We start from the raw sequence: 19963 nt of genomic DNA on the forward strand, positions 1-19963 counted from the left end.
AAAAGAGTGCAGGAGAGAGAGGAGAAGACTGTAATAAAATTTTAAAAAATGAGGAATGGTTGATGTTCCTGCAGCAGGCTGGAAGCAGACGATGATCGTGACGATCGTTTTAAGAAAAAGAACTGTCTGTTTTATTTTTTTCCCCTTGTGTTTTATACCACTCTATTACGTTTCCATAAATGTTTATCTCTTTTTTTATTTTACTATGATTTGCATTAATTTTTCTGGGACTCTGTGAAGTTTAAAAAAAAAAGTATCATTGTATGATTAAATTTTATTTGAAAAATATTCTTAATTTATGAATAATTTGATATTCGATTTAAAAAATTTCATTGGCTTAGACAAAACAGGATTCGCAGAAGCCTACGGGTCATCAGCGGAGACCCCTGTTCTCGAGAGCGCGAGTGCGGAATACGTGACGAGCGGAACCTCACCTCGCAGGTTCTTCTGGACGACGAGGTGGTAGTAGGGTACGTCCTTGGCCTCCATCTGCACCATCAGGGAGCTGTGGCCGTTGAGCGGGTAGAGCGCCTGCGAGGCCTTGCTGCCCTCCCACGGCACGCTCACGCTGCTGCAGAACGTCAGCCCCAGCACGTTGGCCAGCTGGTCGAAGCAGCCCTTGTACTCCTTCCTGCGGGGGACAGCAGTGTTCGGTTCGCTCGCGAGAGTTCCGTGTCGCTCGGTCACGAGGTGACGGGACCTCCTGGGTCGGCGATGGCCAACTTCACCCTTTTCCAAGCCCAGATATTACATTTTTTCCGACTAATCAGAGCACCAGACATATATGAATTAATATTAAAGAAGTAAAAACTATATTTTTTTAATGTCATATTATTCTGTTACAAAAACCGAAAAATAATCCTCTTAAAACAGTATTGATAAAAATTAACAAATTAAAATGAAGAATAGCCTTGAAACGATACCTTAAAACCAAAAATATATAAAATATTTTTTCAATAATCCTGCGAGATTATTATGGCTTTAAAACAGTGTCTGCAGACAAGTTATACTACATATACAGTAAGTCCTCGGTTTACGTCGGGGTTACGTTCCTGAAAACCGCGACGTAAATAGAAACGACGCAAAATGAGCCATGTTTCATGCCACCGGCCGGCCACGGCCCAAGGTCGGCCGGAAGCGCTGGCTTACAGACGTGACAACGGGCAATTTTATCAGCAAATTACAACCGACAGCGTGGGAAACAAGTCCAACTAGTACTTCTCAGCTTTATAGAATGGTTATTTAACCAGCTGCTTTATTACCTTTATTGATTGAAATATAAAAACAGATATATAGTCGTTTGGAAGACATCTTATGAAGAAAAAATCATAAATTGCAGTGAGCTGATACTGTAGGCCTACTACAAACGCATTTAATCACGATAAAGTTAACAACGGCACGTTTAAAACTCCGGCCAACTCAATGATATCATAGCGACTGAAGTGTAGAGCTGTAGCAAACCGTATGTATTCGTTACTGAGTAACGGGTGCGGCATCTAGTAACGAGTAACGAAACGTTACACACGAATGCATTTAGTTACTCGCATTTTTCGTATGTTTTACGCATGCGCGCGCTTATTCGTTACAAAGAACGATGTTTGTTTATTAAGAAAAGTATAATTTGGAAATTCGTCGTCCCAAGTTTTTTACTGTTTATTAAAGGTATTGTGTGTGTAGACAAAGTTTGAGATTGGAACAGAAACAACGTAAGAAAGTATTTTTTACAAATTATAAATATGTATGTTTTTGTTTTTTACTATCGCGTATTTTCACGTTTTTTTTTCTTATCTTAAAAGAGATATTATAATAAAGCTGCTCTAATGAGATTTTATTGTTTCTTGGTTAACAAAAGCTGTTAATTATCAAATACTTTTAATTGTTTGTATTCGATTTATTATTATTTACGCGACGTCATACTGTACGCGTACGAAATACGACTCGATTCGTTGCTGTTACATAACATAGCATGTTATGCGGTATCAGAAGTAACGAGTAACGATACGAAAGTAACGAGTACTAATTGTTATAGTAACGAATACATACGGGTACACTTTTTTTAGTTACTTTACACCTCTACTGAAGTGCCAAGGAGTTGGACGAAAAGGGGTAGGAGAAAATGCTGTGTCGTTGCGGGAAGTAGATAACACTTCTACGTGCGAGATACGTGGGTGGCCGAGCGGGCGGGCTGGTAGTATTGCATCACAGCGCGGAGAGCAGCGGAGAGCAGGAAGCGTCCCTCATGATGTATGATAAGATAAGGCGGTGAACGTGTAGCTTACGCTACATAGCATAAATTAACTACCGAAGGAAACAAAGAATTATAAACGAATTATATACGGTGTTTTGGTTAAAATAAAGATTTACGGTCATTGTAAACGACGTTATTGTGAATCGGCGACAACTTAAATTGAAACATGAGTACTCAAACATTAGCGACGTTAATCCGAAACGACGTAAATCGGTACGACGTAAATAGAGGACTTACTGTACAAACAAAAATAAATGCCAAACAAAGACAGAACACACGATAATATTTTTTTTTTTTGGAAGATTCTTTGAGCCTTACATATGCTTTTTTACAGTATATATGACTATTGGATGATGGCATACGGAGCATGACATTTTTCCCTCAAATTATTATCACTATAGAATTTTCATGACTTTAAGAGGATTTAAAGTAAATTTCCTGACTTTCCCTGGCAAATTTCAACTTCCCTGATTTTCAAGTCTACTAGAAGTCTACTATGATATAGGACAATGATGGGCAACTGGCGGCCTGCGACATTGTTTTGTTTGGCCAACTCAAAGAATCTGATTTTTTAAGAACGTGTACACTTTGATTTAAGTTCCAGCCCGTCGCGAACCGGAATTCGTGGGATCTCCCCCGGGTGCCCCGGCCCCAGTGCGTACTTGTCGGTGTTGTAGGTGAGGGGCGTGTCCTGCTCGCTGCCGTCCTGCTCCCGTACCGTGGACACCACCTCCGACCTGAGGTTGACCAGCTCCTGCTTCTGGACGGGCAGCCCCACCCGCACGTCCAGCAGCTTGCCGCCCGACGACCGGGCCTTGATGTCCGTGCCAGTGGCCACGTGCAGGCGGCCACGCACCTTCAGCCCGCTCTCCACCGCGTAGGCGTCCACCAGCAGCTCGCCCGTCACCTCCACCGCGGCGCTGCGGGACAGACACACTGGCAGGTCGGGATAGAAGACAGTGTCTGACAGCGTGCGAGGAAAAGGTAACATCAGGAGTGCCACAGGGGAGTCTGCTGTTTACTATAATGATGAACGATATTGGAGAGGGGACTGAGACCAGAATGAGAGTATTTGCGGATAATTGCATAGTGTATGGGGTAGTGGGGAAAGTGGGAAAGTGTGCGAGGAAAAGGTCTGGAAAGGGGGAAGTAACATCGGGAGTGCCACAGGGGAGTCTCTGTTGTTTACTATAATGATGAATGATATTGGAGAGGGGGCAGAGACCAGAATAAGAGTATTTGCGGATGATTGCATAGTGTATGGGGTAGTGGGGAAAGTGGGAAAGTGTGCGAGGAAAAGGTCTGGAAAGGGGGAAGTAACATCAGGAGTGCCACAGGGGAGTCTGTTGTTTACTATATTGATGAACGATATTGGAGAGGGGACAGAGACCAGAACAAGAGTATTTGCGAATGATTGCATAGTGTATGAGGTATTGGGGAAAAGGGGTACATGAGCAGACTGGAACGATGAACAGAGGAGAAAGGAATGTCGCTGAAGAGGAAGGTATTCAGAGAAGTATATATATAGCTGGAAAGGGCAGGTGGTAAATGAGGCCGTACCCTCTCGTGCAATCAACAACCCAAGGACTTTACTTCATCGCCTTCGCCACTATCAAGAGGTACAAAACTATTCGTAATATCACAAAATCCCTCATGAAAATAACAACGTTGAATACTTGGTGCAAAAAAAAGTGTGTGCGTGGAGTCCATGAGCGACAGAAATTAAACTTCTTGCTTATTAGGTATAAATATAGATAAATTATTAGTATTATTTTTATTGAACAAGAGCCAATAATTGAGAATAGTAAAAAATAAAATAAATATAGTAGCGCCAATTGTTAACTATTAGGAAAACTGAGGAGTAGACAATTAAAGCAGCCTTACCACAATTCCACAGCATCATTGCTGTGTAATTTTTACCTCTCCCCTGCGGTCGCCCCTTCCAGCTGTTATAACTAGCATATAGCATGCTACTCTACGTAAATATCTCCCCCCACCCTTGACGTCTTCCCATTCGGCCGCTAGTGCATGCGTTGGAGTGGCATCGCTGCTGACACACTCCCCTCATCTACCATTTCCCCCCACCACGTACCTTACTATTCCCCTTATGGGATCGCAATTTTCATAACGAAGGTAGGAATCCAATTACCTTCAAATATTTTCCTTTACTACCACATATGGTGAACACACTTCTCATTATTTAAGTATTTCTCTGAAGTCAGATCAGAATGCTAAGTCTTCCTGCACAAGAAAGATGTTTAAAACATTAAAAAATACTAACAACTTGAATACTCATAAACTAATTTCATTACTAGTGAATGCTATTTTATTTATTTTTTCTTCATTTGGCACAGTTAAGGTGTAGTATACACCTTCTCCTGCAATTTAAATGAAAGATATCATAAAAAGACCTCACAAAAAAAAAGCTATAAAAAATTACATACAGAGAAAATTCAACTGCATGGTTACTGATCCATTATGAATGAAAACCTATTTCCACTTAACGACATAAAAAAATTTCTTAATATGTACTTTCAAACTGAATGCAGCTAATGGCTGCCAATAACCACTTCAGCTGAAAGGTGCGTGAAACATGAGAAAATTTTATAAAGATTTTTTGTTTTTAAGTCTAAAAGCAGAACAATGTACGGTTTTCATTCGTAATTGGATCAGTAAACACACAATTTAATATCGTTGTATGTTATGTAAAGATTGTTTTGCTTTTTTTTGTGTGTGATCTTTATGTCTTGAGAAAATTCCAATTAAGATAATTTTGTGCATAGTAAATTTTTTTTAAAAAAAATAGCAGTTGACATATAAGTACATTCAATTTTAATATTTTAACCCTTTGTTTTGTAGTGGTATTTTTATGATACCACTTTGAAAAAAAAAGTTACTATTCGAAATGTTTCGGTGGTATTGCCGAAACACCTCGCGCGAGAAAGCCTTGCGCTGCTATCCGGCGATCCTAACAAGAACAAGCAGCATTGGCAGCTTTAATTTTTTTCCTCGCATAAAGTCTGACTAAAAGCGACACAATAGGATTTCTAATTTATTTTTGATATGTTTCTGTGTGCCTCAGTGGGTTAGTGGGTTCTCCCTGTTCCCGAGCAGCCCGAACAGGGTTAAGGCACGAGGCGCCGAGCGAAGGGAAGAAAGAGCGAGGCGAAGGCCCGGTACCTCGGCACTATCTTGATCTGCAGCTCGGCGTTGCCGGGGTCGCGCAGCACGGCAGGGAGGTCCAGGTTGCTGTCCACCTGCAGGTGCACCGCCACGCTGGCGCTCGCCACCAGCTTCAGGGGCAGCCCCAGGGCCGTCGGGTAGGCCAGCTCCACCTCCAGGATCGTGGCGTGCATGCGCTCGTCCACCTGCACACAGCACGCTCAGGTCACGGTCCGTGCCACGTGGGCGTACCCAGGGGCGGTGTTTCGGGGGTTCGAACCCCCCACCCCACCCCCCTTTTCACGTCTCAACGGGCGACTCCGGAAGAGGACATTTTCTTTGCATAAGGAGATTAAAATCCTATCTGCAGAACACCATATCTCAGGACAGACTGAATGTGGATTGGCCTTACTGAATGTCCACTACACCATCCACATTGACCCCCCCCTTCCCTCCCGAAAAGTCTTGGCAACCCTTCCCGTCTCAACGGGCGACTCCGGAAGAGGACATTTTTTCTTGCCTAAGGAGATTGAAATCCCATCTGCGGAACACACCACCATCTCGGGACGGACTGAATAATGGATTGGCCTCACTGAATGTGTCCATCACAACATCCACATTGACACCCGGAGAATAATGTGGTGTTACTGAATTCGCAAAAAAAAAAAAAAATAATAAAAAAAAATAAAAAAAAATTATTCTTCTGTAAAAAAGTTTGCAAGCATTAAAAAAGTTTATTATAAACAATTATTTTTTTTTTGGTGTTTATGGAGTTTTTCTTAAAAAAAATCAGAAGCCCCCTCCCTCAACCACCCCTCCCTACCACTAGAAAAATATCTGAAAGAACCGCCCCCCCCCCCCCCCCCCTCAGAAAAAAATCCTGGGTACACCTATGCCGTGCCAGCTTCCATTCCACGCCGGGTCGACTAAACTAGGGAAAAAAAAACCAGTCGGTTATTTTCAAATACGTAATCAGAATCACTACATAGCATAAAACAAATTCGCTTCCCGCTGTCTGTCTGTCCCTATGTATGCTTAGATCTTTAAAACTATGGAATGGATTTTGATGCGGTTTTTTTAATAGATAGAGTGATTCAAGAGGAAGGTTTATATGTATAATACATGCTTAATATAGTAGAGGAACACTGATAGTTTTAGAGGTTTCTAATGTGATGTCGTAAATAAACACATTTTTTTGTTTTTTGTGCTTACATGTTGTAGATAATTGTTGATAAACTTTTTTTTTTTTTTTTAGTCGAACGAATAGTAAGTAAAATATCTTTTTATTTATTTAATTATCGAAAATCGTAGTTTAAGGTAAGGTGTTTAAGTTCAAAAAGAACTGAGTAGAATAGGTATCTTTTGTTGTTGATATTTGTTGATTATCTTTGTTTTTAGTCTACATTTATATTTATAATTAGTAAGTGATATTTAGTATCAGCATTTCACCCGTACAAAGCCGGGGCGGGTCGCTAGTTATAAATAAGTAACTATATTTGAATCGGTACATGCTAAAAGAAGCCTCAGAAACAAAAAATTGCAAAGTGAGTTCAGCATGAAAATCGCATGTTATAGGATAGCTTCAACTATCTATGCTAAAAGGGATTGAGTCACACGCTAGCTGGCTAGGTGAAATTCTTAACGTATGCTGAAAGGGTTGCTTACAGACAGATTTATTAGTTTTTTCTCAAAATTGGTTTGCTTGGACTGAGGCCCTTTTAGCATGTGCCAATTCATTTATTGTTTACTTACGATTAAACAACAGCTGATGAAGACAGGGCACTTTAATTTCACATAAATAAATTTTCTGTATTTTATTACTGTGACCAAACTATATTTTACATTTAATTAAAAATGGGGTAAATACTTGTTAAAATATAAAAATTATTGGAGTTAGAAGTGTTATAAAATAATGTTTTAATAACACATGTCACTACTGTCCATAATTATGAAAAATCAGTGTTACCCTGTTAACTGATCAAAACTCCTATTAAATCCAAAAAAATGACTTCTGGTCTTAGTTTAATACTATGATCAATCTGTTAAAACACTAATTAGCTAAAAATTACAAATAAAAAACATTAATTAATCAAACTGGTATGATTAGGTAGAAATCGACCAACTAGTACAGATAGCCCAGATTAGTGGGGTATCACCCAATTATAAGGTATGTACCAGCCAATTAGTTAGGTATCGGATGATTAGGGTGGCATCAGCCAATTAGTGAAGTACCGGCTGATTATTGAGGTGTTGGCCCATTAGTAAGGTATCGGCTGATTAGCAGGGTATCAGCCGATTAGTGAGTGTGGTAATGGCAGATTATTGCAATATCAGCCCATTAGTACGGTATCAGCTGATTGATATGGAATCACTCGATTAGTCATATGGAAATCTGACTAAAGTATTGAAAAATATATTTGATGCTAATATTAAAATTAAAATAATAATTTCGTGCTATAGCGGAAGAATCAACACGCTTCGATTCCAAAGCTATTGGACTCTGAACCCTTTGATACCAATGGAATAGATGGAATCAGCCGATTATAGAATCATAATTGACCCAACGCTAATTAGTTACATGGTTCGTGAATAAATTTTAAAAATTAAGTTCAAAGAAACCCTTTAAGAATTTTAATTGCTTTAAGTATCGACAAGTACACATCAGGTAAGCTGACATATTTCACTACCTTGGAAACTTAAGAGTGCCACTTGCAAAATAAGTACACTAGAGTCCCGTTATAGCGAGGTGTCACGGTTCCGGGTTTGATCCTCGCTTTAACCGTGTCCTCGCTATAACCGAATTGGACAAATTTTGGCCCCCGAAAAATAAAAATTAACCGAAAATAGCATAAAAATTGTGTTTAAACCTGTATAATTGGAAAATAACAGGTTATATTAACGAAATCTAAATTTCTGTGAGCAGATGTGTGAATTCTCTTTAAAACGATACCCCATAAGTACGGATGCGATCACCGATTGCGTCAAAATAACCCGAATACCCTACCAAGCCACGTAAGTATAGCATCTCAGCGCGCGGCCGACGCAGCATTGTCCTGCTATCTATCGTCGACGCGGGCTGTCTGCTGGCGGCCATGTTGGTTCGGGATGTTGCTAACAGGTGGTGCTAGTGTAGCACGACGATTTAATTCCTTACAAAAAAGTAGGGATGTAAAAGTAACGAAAAAAAGTGTACCCGTATGTATTCGTTACTATAACAATTAGTAATCGTTACTTTCGTATCGTTACTCGTTACTTCTGATACCGCATAACATGCTATGTTATGTAACAGCAACGAATCGAGTCGTATTTCGTACGCGTACAGTATGACGTCGCGTAAATAATAATAAATCGAATATAAACAATTTAAAATTTTTGATGATTAACAGCTTTTGTTAACCAAAAAACAATTAAATCTCATTAGAGCGGCTTTATTATAATATATCTTTTAAGATAAGAACATGAAACGTGAAAATACGCTATAATAAAAAACAAAAACATACATATTTATAATTTGTAAAAAATACTTTCTTACATTTTTTCTTTTCCAATAATACTTTTAATAATAATAAACAAACATCGTTCTTTGTAACGAAAAAGTGCGCGCATGCGTAAAACATACGAAAGATGCGAGTAACGAAATGCATTCGTGTGTAACGTTTCGTTACTCGTTACTAGATGCCGCACCCATTACTCAGTAACGAATACATACGGTTTGCAACAACTGTACAAAAAAGCAGGAGTGCGGCTGCGGCAACGCACGTACGCCTCAAACGTAATAGTCGCTGGAAAACTATACTTTTTTTCATTTAAAGAAACCTGTCAACTTTTTTAGAAAATAAATTTGGTATTAAACTCACCACCCCTTTCTCGGACAGATACCCCAACAACTGACCGAAGCAAAAGTTACAAGAAAAGTGCCCTAGCGATTCGGAAATAAATACGGTAGTGCCGACTAGAGGTGTAAAAGTAACGAAAAAATGAACAACCGTATGTATTCGTTACTATAACAATTAGTACTCGTTACTATCATTACGTAACTCGTTACTTCTGATACCGCATAACATGCTATGTTATGTTACAGCAACGAATCCAGTCGTATTGAGTACGCGTACAGTATGACGTCGCGTAAATAATAATAAATAGAATATAAACAATTAACAATATTTGATAATTAATAGTTTTTGTTAACCAAGAAACAATTAAATCTCATTAGAGCGGCATTTTAATATTATCTCTTTTAAGATAACCAAAAAAAAGTGAAAATACGCGATTATAAAAACAAAAACATACATATTTCTAATTTGTAAAAAATACTTTCTTACGTTGTTTCTGTTCCAACCTCAAACTTTGTCTACACGCGGCACAGATAACTAACGGAAGTTTGATAAAAGAAAGAAAGAATGGGATTCTATTTTTAAGCCACGCACTTAGGTGGCGACTGCACGGCTGAAGAATGTGACGTGTCAACGGCAAGATGTCTAGTGGCAAGCGAGAGGGGTGGACATAAAGCAGACAAATAACAAAAGCGCGCTACAAGCGATCACGCCGTAAATTCCTCAAAAATACCTCGTTATAGCCGTGTTCTCGCTATTACCGTGCTCGCTATAACGAGATTCTACTGTATAAGACAATACTCACATTTATGTTCTTGCCTTTCTTGATTCCTTCGTCAACAGTGTCGTACAGTTTGTCAATGGTTTTCTCTGGGCTGAAGTCCTCGATACAATCTCCCACATTCTTCCATGCCACCTCCGAGCCAACTACTTTGGCAGACAAGTCCAGATCGATGCGGCTGTCTTCGTAGTCGGGACCCAAGGATTTGGTGGCCTGAAACAGACCGCAAAATGTTCATTACAAGAATATCAATTATGTTTATACACTAACACATAATCTGCTAGATATATAAATAGTAATTCAGTGAGAAGTAATTTTTTTTTACCAGCTGGTATCCATTACTTTACTACTATGAGATCTAGTACATCTTGGGAATCTTAACTCTAACCCAGAAGGACGCCACCGAATAAAAAACTTTATACACTTTTTTTTTTAAAGTTTTTTACCGCCAAGGCATTGGAAAACCATTTCCACATTTTTTTGTAGTTATGGTAACACATGGTTTGGATTAAGATCATGAATGATTACAGAGACTTGGTCTTTAGATCCTAAACTCCACTTCTAGTACATATTTGCCAGCAGCACTGACCTGACATAACCTCCACAAAGAATGAGGTACTTAAAAAACTGTGTCCCCACGAAATAAAAACCTTTCCCGTAAGATGTGCAATCACTGGAATGTGGTCAAACAAGTTATTCTTTTTTGCATACAAAAAAATTACTTATGTGCTAAAATGAATCTAAAAAAATTTATTCTTGCTTTGTGTATCGTATCATGCATCAATTCTTAAGAGATAAATTGAATAATTTTCCCCCTCCCTCTCGAATACACTGAGGCTGATTTTCACAGCACAGTCAACATCCTATGGTTTGACACATTCCGTAATCCAGTACCAATTGAGCGCTCGTGTTTGAGTTTTTTTTTGGATGGTTTCGTGTGTTTTTTGCCCACGGTAGCAATGTCCCACCAAAGAATTTTTTTTTTTTTTTAAACAGTAACACAAGCACTTCAGAGTTGTCTACTGCCACTTGTTTAAAATATCATTGTACTGCATTGTTGTTCCCATTAAAACTACATACATATATTGGCATTCAATATTCCGGTGAAATTACTAATCTGGTACATTCGTCGTCCTGAAATTACCAGATTAAAAATATGTACATTATTGTAATTGTTTTATTTTTAGCTAGGGCCCAAAATTAACTCATGGAACACTTATACCCGAAAAATTTCACTCACCAATTACGAGTCTAAGCTCAGAGATGATGAGAGAATGAAATGGGTTGAATGGACAGTTTAGCAGCACAAAAAAAAAATCCTAGATCTCACGTACATGTAAAGACATGCACCACGGGTTTTTGAACTAACTCTCACGTGCAAACTAATTTAATGACCAGATAACAAATTGTTTTAGTGCCTTTGAGCCTCCTGGTCAACGACCCCTTGCCCGCGAAAGAGGGAGAGCGAGGAACGCGTCGGAACGCGTTGGGGGGCGGTGCTCGGGGACGTACCCTCTTGAGCGTGTTGCTGAGCTGCTTGCTGGTGGATCGCTTGGCGCGGGTGACCTGCTGTGCCCGCTGCTTGATCTGCTCCACCAGGCTCATGAGGCGGCCGCGGTTCGTCTCGATCGCCTGCTCGGGCTCCGTCACCGCGTAGTAGCCCCTCGGCCCGACGTACCTCTCCAGGATCCGCTCCAGGTTCTCCGCCCGCACTCCCAGCTGGAACAGGGCGCGCATGCGACGCTCGAGACACTTCCGCGCACAGAGGCCCCACCGGACTCATCTCCCAGAGGATCCGTGGTCACCCCGAAATCACTTCAGGCAAAACCTGGGGCGATTTATTATCTAAGAACATGCACAATCTCTTCCCCCGATTTTTCTGATTTGTATGGTGTATGCCTGTCTGTCTCTAATAAACCTCGTTTTAAATGTGTAGAAACCAGATTATATGGTTTTCTATTTTTAGTCCAATTTCATTTTCAAAACAGAAGATTTCGGTGTAATCGTTTTTATTTTGATGAACTGTGTTTTGTGTTACTGACCCCACCACAATAGTGTAATGTTTATATGCTGCATTTTAACGATAAAATAATTTGTAATAAATATGTCTATAACAGATAGATTAAAACAATAAAAAAAAACTAAATAATTTTTCTGGTCCGTGAACTTTAGTATAAAGTTTGTCCGGAAATAATGTAATTCCTTTAATTTCATAAAAAACAATAATTAATTAAAAAGGAATTGTAAATACCCAGTACAAATAATTAACATACTGTACTTACTCGTACAGAACTCATACCCTTGTTACGTTGTTTTTAAAGGAAAAATAACATTATGTCCCCAAAGAACTTAGACACCAAGCGATTGCGAGCTTGGCCACCCCTGTGAGAAATAACTGTGGCTGAAGTCTCTGACCTTGATGCACGGTCGCTATGCTGCCAGCTAGCACTAGACTTTACAGAGTGTGCTGTGCTGGAGTGTGTTCTACCACTATCCCTCACAAGTCACATTACGCCACCCCACAATTGTGAGAAAAAATAAATAAAATTAGGGTAGAGGTAAAAAGGGGATGAAGTGATGAGATGCAGGCGTGGCATGACATTACCATGCTTTTGCCAGAATGCTGGTGGCGTGTTTGGTTACTAGGCATGTGCGTCAGGTGCCATCGCTCGAAGTTTCTCGCGATGTTCTCAACTCCTTTCGTTTTGTCGCAAATTATAATAAAGCTGTGGCAAGTGAAAACGTTAAGGTACTACTTTCAAATTTAGTATCAGTATATTTACCTTTGCATGTCATTAAAAGTACAATTATTTCCCAATTTTAGTGACATAATCCCCCACCAAATGTTTTGCGGGGAAATTTATGAATTAAGGCTTAACGTGTTGTTGAGACCCGTATTATCATTACAGATAAAGAGGGATGACGAGATGAGATTGGAACATTGCCAGAATAATTAGTGGGGAGAAATGGAAGTACCAATAATAATAATAATAATAATACTAATAATAATAATAATAATAATAATAATAATAATAATAATAATAATAACAATAACAACTTGCTTACAGCAACTTTGGCCAAGTTTTCCACTTGCGGGTATAACCCCAATGGGAATCGAAACTGGAACGCCTTAGGAGGCCAGTGATCTGATTACTGTTTCACCATCGCTTTTTTTTTTCTTGGGAGGGGGAGGGGGGATTGATTATATAGTACTAGGGTTACACGAGTAGACAGAGTACTTTCAGGATCTAGAGCCAGCCCTCACCTCTAGGATGTTGTAGGACTGGCCGAACACGTGCGAGGTGAGGTTGAGCGACACGGAGCGAGGCAGGTAGGACTTCTGCGAGTAGATGATGTCGGCCTCGCCCGAGTAGCCCACGTTGATGCCGTCCAGCAGGTAGGAGAGCTCGACGTTGCGCGAGTACTTGCGGTAGTCGACCGGGTAGCGGCGGTTGGTCCGCACCTCCTTCAACTGCTCCTTGGCGGCCTGCCGCTCCGGGTTGGTGGTGGCCCGGAGGTTGCGGAGGTGCGACACGATGTACGAGCCCACTGCAAGGCACACGGGCGAGTTAGCTGGCGCCACTCGCCGACAATGCTCCCTTTTCTGCGGCACTCGTGGGGATTCAAACACAGCTGCGTTCTGACGTTTTTCATAAACGACCTAAAATTATGTTATAAAATAATGTAATTCAGTGAACAGATACAGTAGAAAAAAATCCCACATTCTATATTCCTGTTCTGAGGGTACTTATAACACTAAACTAAAATGAAATCTCATTACAGTGTACCTAAAAAAAAAACTACAGTGTCAGTACTACATATTAATGAAAGTACTTTGAAATTAACATTTTAAGTATCTGAAAATATAATCTTTACATTGAGAAACGATTTAAAAAAAAAAGGTACCATGTTATGAAAATTCACTACAAATTTGCATGTTTTAATACTCTCCTGTATTTTTTTTTGTCCATTGAGACATTGAGAAGTGTAAAAACAATATTTCACTCTACTCTAGACTAAAGACCAAAGAGGTACATATTTCATCAGTCTCCATGCTCGTCTATAACTTTGTGGGTGAACTTACCTTGATTTATCTTCTCGTTTTCAAGCAACTCCTTCAGGCTGTTGGCCATTTTCCCACTGGGGCACTGCACTAGCACCAGATAGGCCTTGATCCTCAGCTCGGAATCTTCCTGCACGTTTTCCAGCACTGATGCCGCACCCTTCTTGTGCTGTTAGTCGCAAATGAAAAGTGATTACCGTTCAAGGTCATGTTTACCATAGAAAGACATGACACGTGTTCCAAACATCAATCTGTATGAGGGATAAACTGGTAGAAGTGAATACTGCTAGATATAAAGTCCAAGTGCAGGATCATAATGAGGCTGCAGTTTAGTGAAACCCTTGTGAAACTATCCCTCGAACGAGCACATTTATCTGGTGGTTCTGTCAGTATAACAACTTGAAGAATTTTCATCTTGACACAAGCATATTGCTATGCTACAGATGTTCACAGTTCTGTACAAAATGTAAAAAGAGATTTTCTTAAATGTATTTGCAGGGTTATAACTATAAAAAAATCTTTGATATTCGATTCAACACTTCAAATCAAACAATTTTTTTTGATTATTCCTTATTGATATATAATAACAAGTGAGACTCATTCTCAAAAAATTTTAATGAAAAAAGTATTACATTAATGAAGCCAAAATGAAATTTTGATCATGTTTCTGGAAATAGTTCATAGCTTCCTACATACATACTTTTTATATGCAAAAAATAATCCATTATTTTGAATAAAAATTATTTAAAATACTCTATTTTTATGTTTCTAATCACAGCTCAAATGAAAATTTCAAAATTAAAAAGTTAATTCTTTAAGAAAATGCATTGCCACGTTTTTGATTTGCTTGTATTTACTCGAAACTATTACGGTACCATATATGTTTCTCTCTTTTTGATTTTATTGTTTTTTGCATATTATGCATTAATTATTTTCTTGAACACATGTGAAATTTTAAGAAAAATATTTTACTTTATGTATGAATTCAATAAAAAAAAAATATTCAACATTCATGAATAACTATATACTCAATTTGAATATAAAAAAAAAGATAGAATTCCTCAACAGATGCAGGCCAGAAAATTAAATCTGCTAAGATCTGACGGATGGGAACACATGGCAGTGCCCCCGCCGACGCACCTTGCAGGCGTCGGTGAGGGCAGTTTCCAGGGCCGCCACCCGCACCCTGCTGGGGGCGGAGCTGTCGGCATAGCAGCGCTGCAGGATGGTGGAGACAGTCTCCGTGAGGTGGTGCACGTTGCCCAGGGCCTTCAGGGACAGTATCAGCTGGAACACGGCAACACACACACGCACGCTCGCGTCAACGCACGCTGCCACGGTGGTTCTCAAACCTACGCATTTAATACCCTACAAACTATTGTATTTGCACTATATACAAAATTTCTGAGAAATATATTAATCAGTCCAATGTTACAAAAAAAAAAATGTGAAAAAAATTAAATTAAAAACAACTTAGGTTTATTCTTTTTTGTGTTTATGAGAAACGAGCGTAGTCGTTCAAATAATACTTCATAGAAGTACTATGTCCGTAATGAAATGGTATAATAGAACAACTACAGTCATTTTTATATCTGGACACATGCTTCTCTGGAGCACCATAGGGCGCATCCAGAAATTATCTAGGCTGTTGTTCAACAGGAGTGGACCCCTAATGGCGACATTGATGCTACACACTCCTACATGGTTGCTACAGATTTTCAGGACCAAATTTCCCTGAAATTTTTCTGGTTACGCTGACAATATGAAAAAAAGGTACAGTAATTTTTTTAATATATATGTATATAATTGCTGCTATATCAATCATATGTACAAAATTAAATACAAAAAAATTATAGATCGTAGGTTTTCCTGCCGTCTAAACTTAAGCCATTTGGCTGTTACCTGTGTACATCTTGAAATAAAATATCAGGTCTATTAATTTATTTTGACTGAGTTGATGCACATTCATATCGTACAACACCGACTCAACTTCAATGTTAATAGTTACTCCTGATGATACGTAACAACTTCATTAGATTTTTAATAGGTACTATCACATAATAATTATTTTTGAAAGTATTAAAATCAAATTTAATATGAGTAATAAATTATTAGTTTTCATTCAGGATTCTGAAGTTTTGAAATTCAAGAAAAATATTAGAAGAAAAACATCGAAGGAAATATATAGTAAAATCGAATTTTAGACCTGATAACTCTGAAGCCCTATTACCATTACATATTTTTGTACTTTCAGCAGGTAATTATATAAACACATATGCAATATGTATTGATGGTGGAAATAAAATAAAATAAATATACAGAGGGTCAGATGTTTTTTGGCCCTTAAAACCTAGATACCGATTCAAAGGTTGGACACAAAGTACCTTTGGGATTCGAGTTTAATATTTGGAATCGAGAAAATTGGGATTGACCCACCACCATTTTTCGTGTTTGGAAATAACGACGTTCGCAAGTTAGAAGTTTAAAGCCGAAACGGCACTCCCGACGCCGGAGCGGCGGCTACCTTGTCCTCCTGGTCGCGGGACGAGACCTTGCAGCCCCTGGCCAGGTTGCGGGCCAGTCTGTCGAGCAGGCCGGCGAGCACGGCGTCCCCCTCGCAGTCGTGGCTGCTGCAGTAGCGGCCGGCCAGCGCCCCGATGCCCAGGTACGCCCCCGTGCCCAGGTCCGGCTCGTCCAGCAGCGTCTAGGCCCCGCACCACCGTCTCGCTCACACTGCTCCCCAACACCACATCTCAACCAGCTGATGCCCGGCAAGCGTTGCCATGCATCTATCATTTTTAATTTTTTGTAATGTTTTTGAAGTAGGTACTACTGGCTCGCTGTAGGAAAGGTTTCGATGGGGATATAAAAACTGACTAAAACTAGCTTCTACTGCGCAGCTTAGGTTCCCCCCTCCCTTATTTGCGACAGAGAGGGGAGTGACGGAAATTCTCTGTCGCAAAGAAGGGAGGGGGGGAACCTAAGTTGCGCAGTAGAAGCTAGTTATATTCAGTTTTTAATCCCCATCAAAACCTTTCCTACAGCGAGCTAGTAGTACACATATACAAAATAGCTCTCTATCTATTTCTCTTATTCTCTATCTCTCTATATATCTCTAAATCTCTCTCTATACTATATATACATAATGACCTTCTGTATGTATGTCACTCGATAGCAATGTCAGTTTTACAAATCTATGCTTTAACCTAAATATATATAATTTTAGCTATCTTTTTACCTGTCACAGGTATGACACAGGCATATAAAAACACATGCGTATTCAAATGCAACGTTGTGTCAAAATTTTAAAGCAATCGGTGTAGAACTTTCTGAGATTTCAGATTCTGTACGAATGAACACGTATATTTTTATTTATACAGACAGATGTCAGTTTCGTTACAAAGTTATTGTTTTTATTATCTTACATTGTCTTTATTCATTTTAAAAAATGTGTATTGTTCAACAAATATGACACTAAAATATTTCTTATATATTATTTCACCAAAAAAGTCTCATTTTGATCCAAGCATGACGTACTTATATGATAAAATCATTAGTAATACACATGTCTAAAACAGAACTTACTTGGAAACAAATAAACTAAACAAATCTGCAAATTTTTGCGAGTTAAAAAAAAAAATGTGCCAACGTCATTAATGTAAACTTATGATGCTAATAAGAGATGCAAGTTCAAACAATGTAATATTATTTTTTTTTTCAATCCACTTAGTTTATACATTTTGGTACAAAATTCATGCAAAATAAAAAAACAACATTCAATGAATTTACCATGATAATAGATAATATATTATAATATGAGTTAAGTTTTGTCAAATTGCTGATGATTTCATGTTTTTAGTTACATGTTGGCAGTGGCGTAGCCAGGATTTGTGTATGGGGAGTGTTAAGAAGCATGCCCCCCCCCCCCCCCCCCGTATTAAAGCGGGGGGTCCGGGGGTCCTTCCCCGGGAAAATTTGGATTTTAAGGTGTAAAATAGTGCTATTTTTAGCAGTTTTCGGTACTTAAATTTAAATATTGTAATGGTAAAAATTTTATTAATTTTAATATGAAATTTGTTTGAGTGATGAATAAGAAATAAATTAAAGATTTGTTGCTAAGGGGGGGGGGGGGGGTTGAACCCTAAAACCCCCTCCTGGCTACGCCCCTACATGTTGGTGCTAAATGGTGTATTAACTTACAATTCGATGTTATTTGTTGTATTGACATGCTTTGTGGTGTTATTTTGGTTTTATCACAATTCACGATATAATCTTGTCCGTACACAGAGGATAAACAAGAACTACTGATGGAAGATAATAGGTTCTGTCGAGAGAAGCAGTGACTCTCAAAAGATTTTGGGATGGGCTATTGTCAAATGGCCATGCCTAAAAAAAATTTCAGGGGTGAACATTTAAAAATTTTTAAACTTTTTGTCTCAAACACTAAACAGCATTAAAAAAAATTGTCTTATTTTGCTACACTTCAGAGGTGAAAAGAGTGAGGGTACTGGAAGTCTGGAATAAAAATGCACATTTAAGAGGAATATCAAATTTTAAAATTAATGTTAATTACTACTTTCGAACATGATACTATGAGATGGTTCTCTGATTCCTCATCACGAAATACAATTTCAAACTCCTGTGACCGCCCCAGAACCGTAGAACAGTTGTTTGAAATGTTGTGTGGTCAATCAGCCTATAAAGCAGTTTACACAGACGCTTCTCTCCTACAGATGCTCAAAGGTAAACAATTAAATGTACTGCTCCATGAAATTTCTTCTTACCTCCCTTTCTCTATTTTTATTATTTACAGAATTACTGACACCACAGATTTCATTTTAAAATATTTACAAAATGTTGAAAAATAATTTTAAACTAAAATTTTTAACATAGCCAAGAAACAATGGTACCTAGAAGCTCTGGAACACTTGGTTACCAAAAATAATTATGAGTCACGCCCTAGATAAATCATGTATCCCTTGCTAGATGTACATTATGTAGTGCCTTCACATTAATTATCACCCAATAACCCTTTAATCTGGTGAAAACTATTTCGTATGTGTACACAAAAGTAAAAAGGGTTTTAAGAAATTATTTTTAGATTGTTGTATCCACTGTCTAGAACAGCAGTTCCCAAAAGGTGTTCCGGGGAACTCTGATAGTAACAAATTTTTTACTGTAGCACACAAAGTGTGTACAGAGGGAACGCAAAATAAGTTGGATTTCAGCAGCGTTAGCTAGCTCCTGTAATTCAAACGAGTTACTGGCGGAGTTAAACTCATTATTTGGTACAGGAACTTGAGTTGAGCTAAGCCCCTGATTTAAAAAAGATTTTCCTTGCCACTGACCATAAATTTAATCATTTTAAATAAATATGGCAACATAATACTGTAGTTCCACAGATGGGCGTCGGTTGCCAACACTCCGCGCAGTTCCGGTACTCACGGTGACGGCCGCGATGGAGTCACGTGATGGCTGCCGCACCAAGGACAGCGTGTGGTACCACAACTCGGCGAGGCTGCCCTTGATCTCGTTGTTCTTGATCAGCTCGACGGCCACTTCCACCGCCTCCCCGGTCCCGGCCTGGAGCAGCGCGTCCTGGTACAGCTTCCTGCAAACCCAGACAGCACACACCCGCTCGGTCACGGCCGTGTCGCCTGCTGTGTGCTCCGTGCCGGAACTGACCGGGCGGTGCAGCGGAGGGGGGGCGCGGAGGTAAGACGCTGGTCTCGCTCTCCAAATCCCCGACTGGCCATCCTGATTTCAGTTCCTGACGGTTTCCCAAAACTACTCTCGAGCATATACTGGGATGCTTTCCCACCGCGGGCCATGAACAGGCCTTCTCCAACAGTCCTGTTCTGTGTCGTTGAGTGTTG

The 19963-nt window shown here is 39.3% G+C and overlaps 1 protein-coding gene across 1 annotated transcript in view; it reads right to left on the reverse strand.

Annotated features, from left to right (window-relative positions):
• LOC134535025 (apolipophorins) overlaps positions 1–19963 on the reverse strand; it is a 115554-nt gene that overhangs the window by 70672 nt on the left and 24919 nt on the right. Inside the window, exons 8-17 of the mRNA XM_063373857.1 lie at positions 19533–19698; positions 16612–16791; positions 15228–15374; positions 14109–14256; positions 13290–13573; positions 11537–11743; positions 10049–10237; positions 5429–5616; positions 2911–3168; positions 435–631 (exon numbers count right to left, since the gene is read on the reverse strand). Coding sequence (XP_063229927.1) covers positions 435–631; positions 2911–3168; positions 5429–5616; positions 10049–10237; positions 11537–11743; positions 13290–13573; positions 14109–14256; positions 15228–15374; positions 16612–16791; positions 19533–19698 — 1964 coding nt within the window. The remainder of the gene's footprint in view (positions 1–434; positions 632–2910; positions 3169–5428; positions 5617–10048; positions 10238–11536; positions 11744–13289; positions 13574–14108; positions 14257–15227; positions 15375–16611; positions 16792–19532; positions 19699–19963) is intronic.

Source organism: Bacillus rossius, chromosome 8, assembly GCF_032445375.1.
Source record: "Bacillus rossius redtenbacheri isolate Brsri chromosome 8, Brsri_v3, whole genome shotgun sequence".
In the NCBI taxonomy this organism is placed as follows: domain Eukaryota; kingdom Metazoa; phylum Arthropoda; class Insecta; order Phasmatodea; family Bacillidae; genus Bacillus; species Bacillus rossius.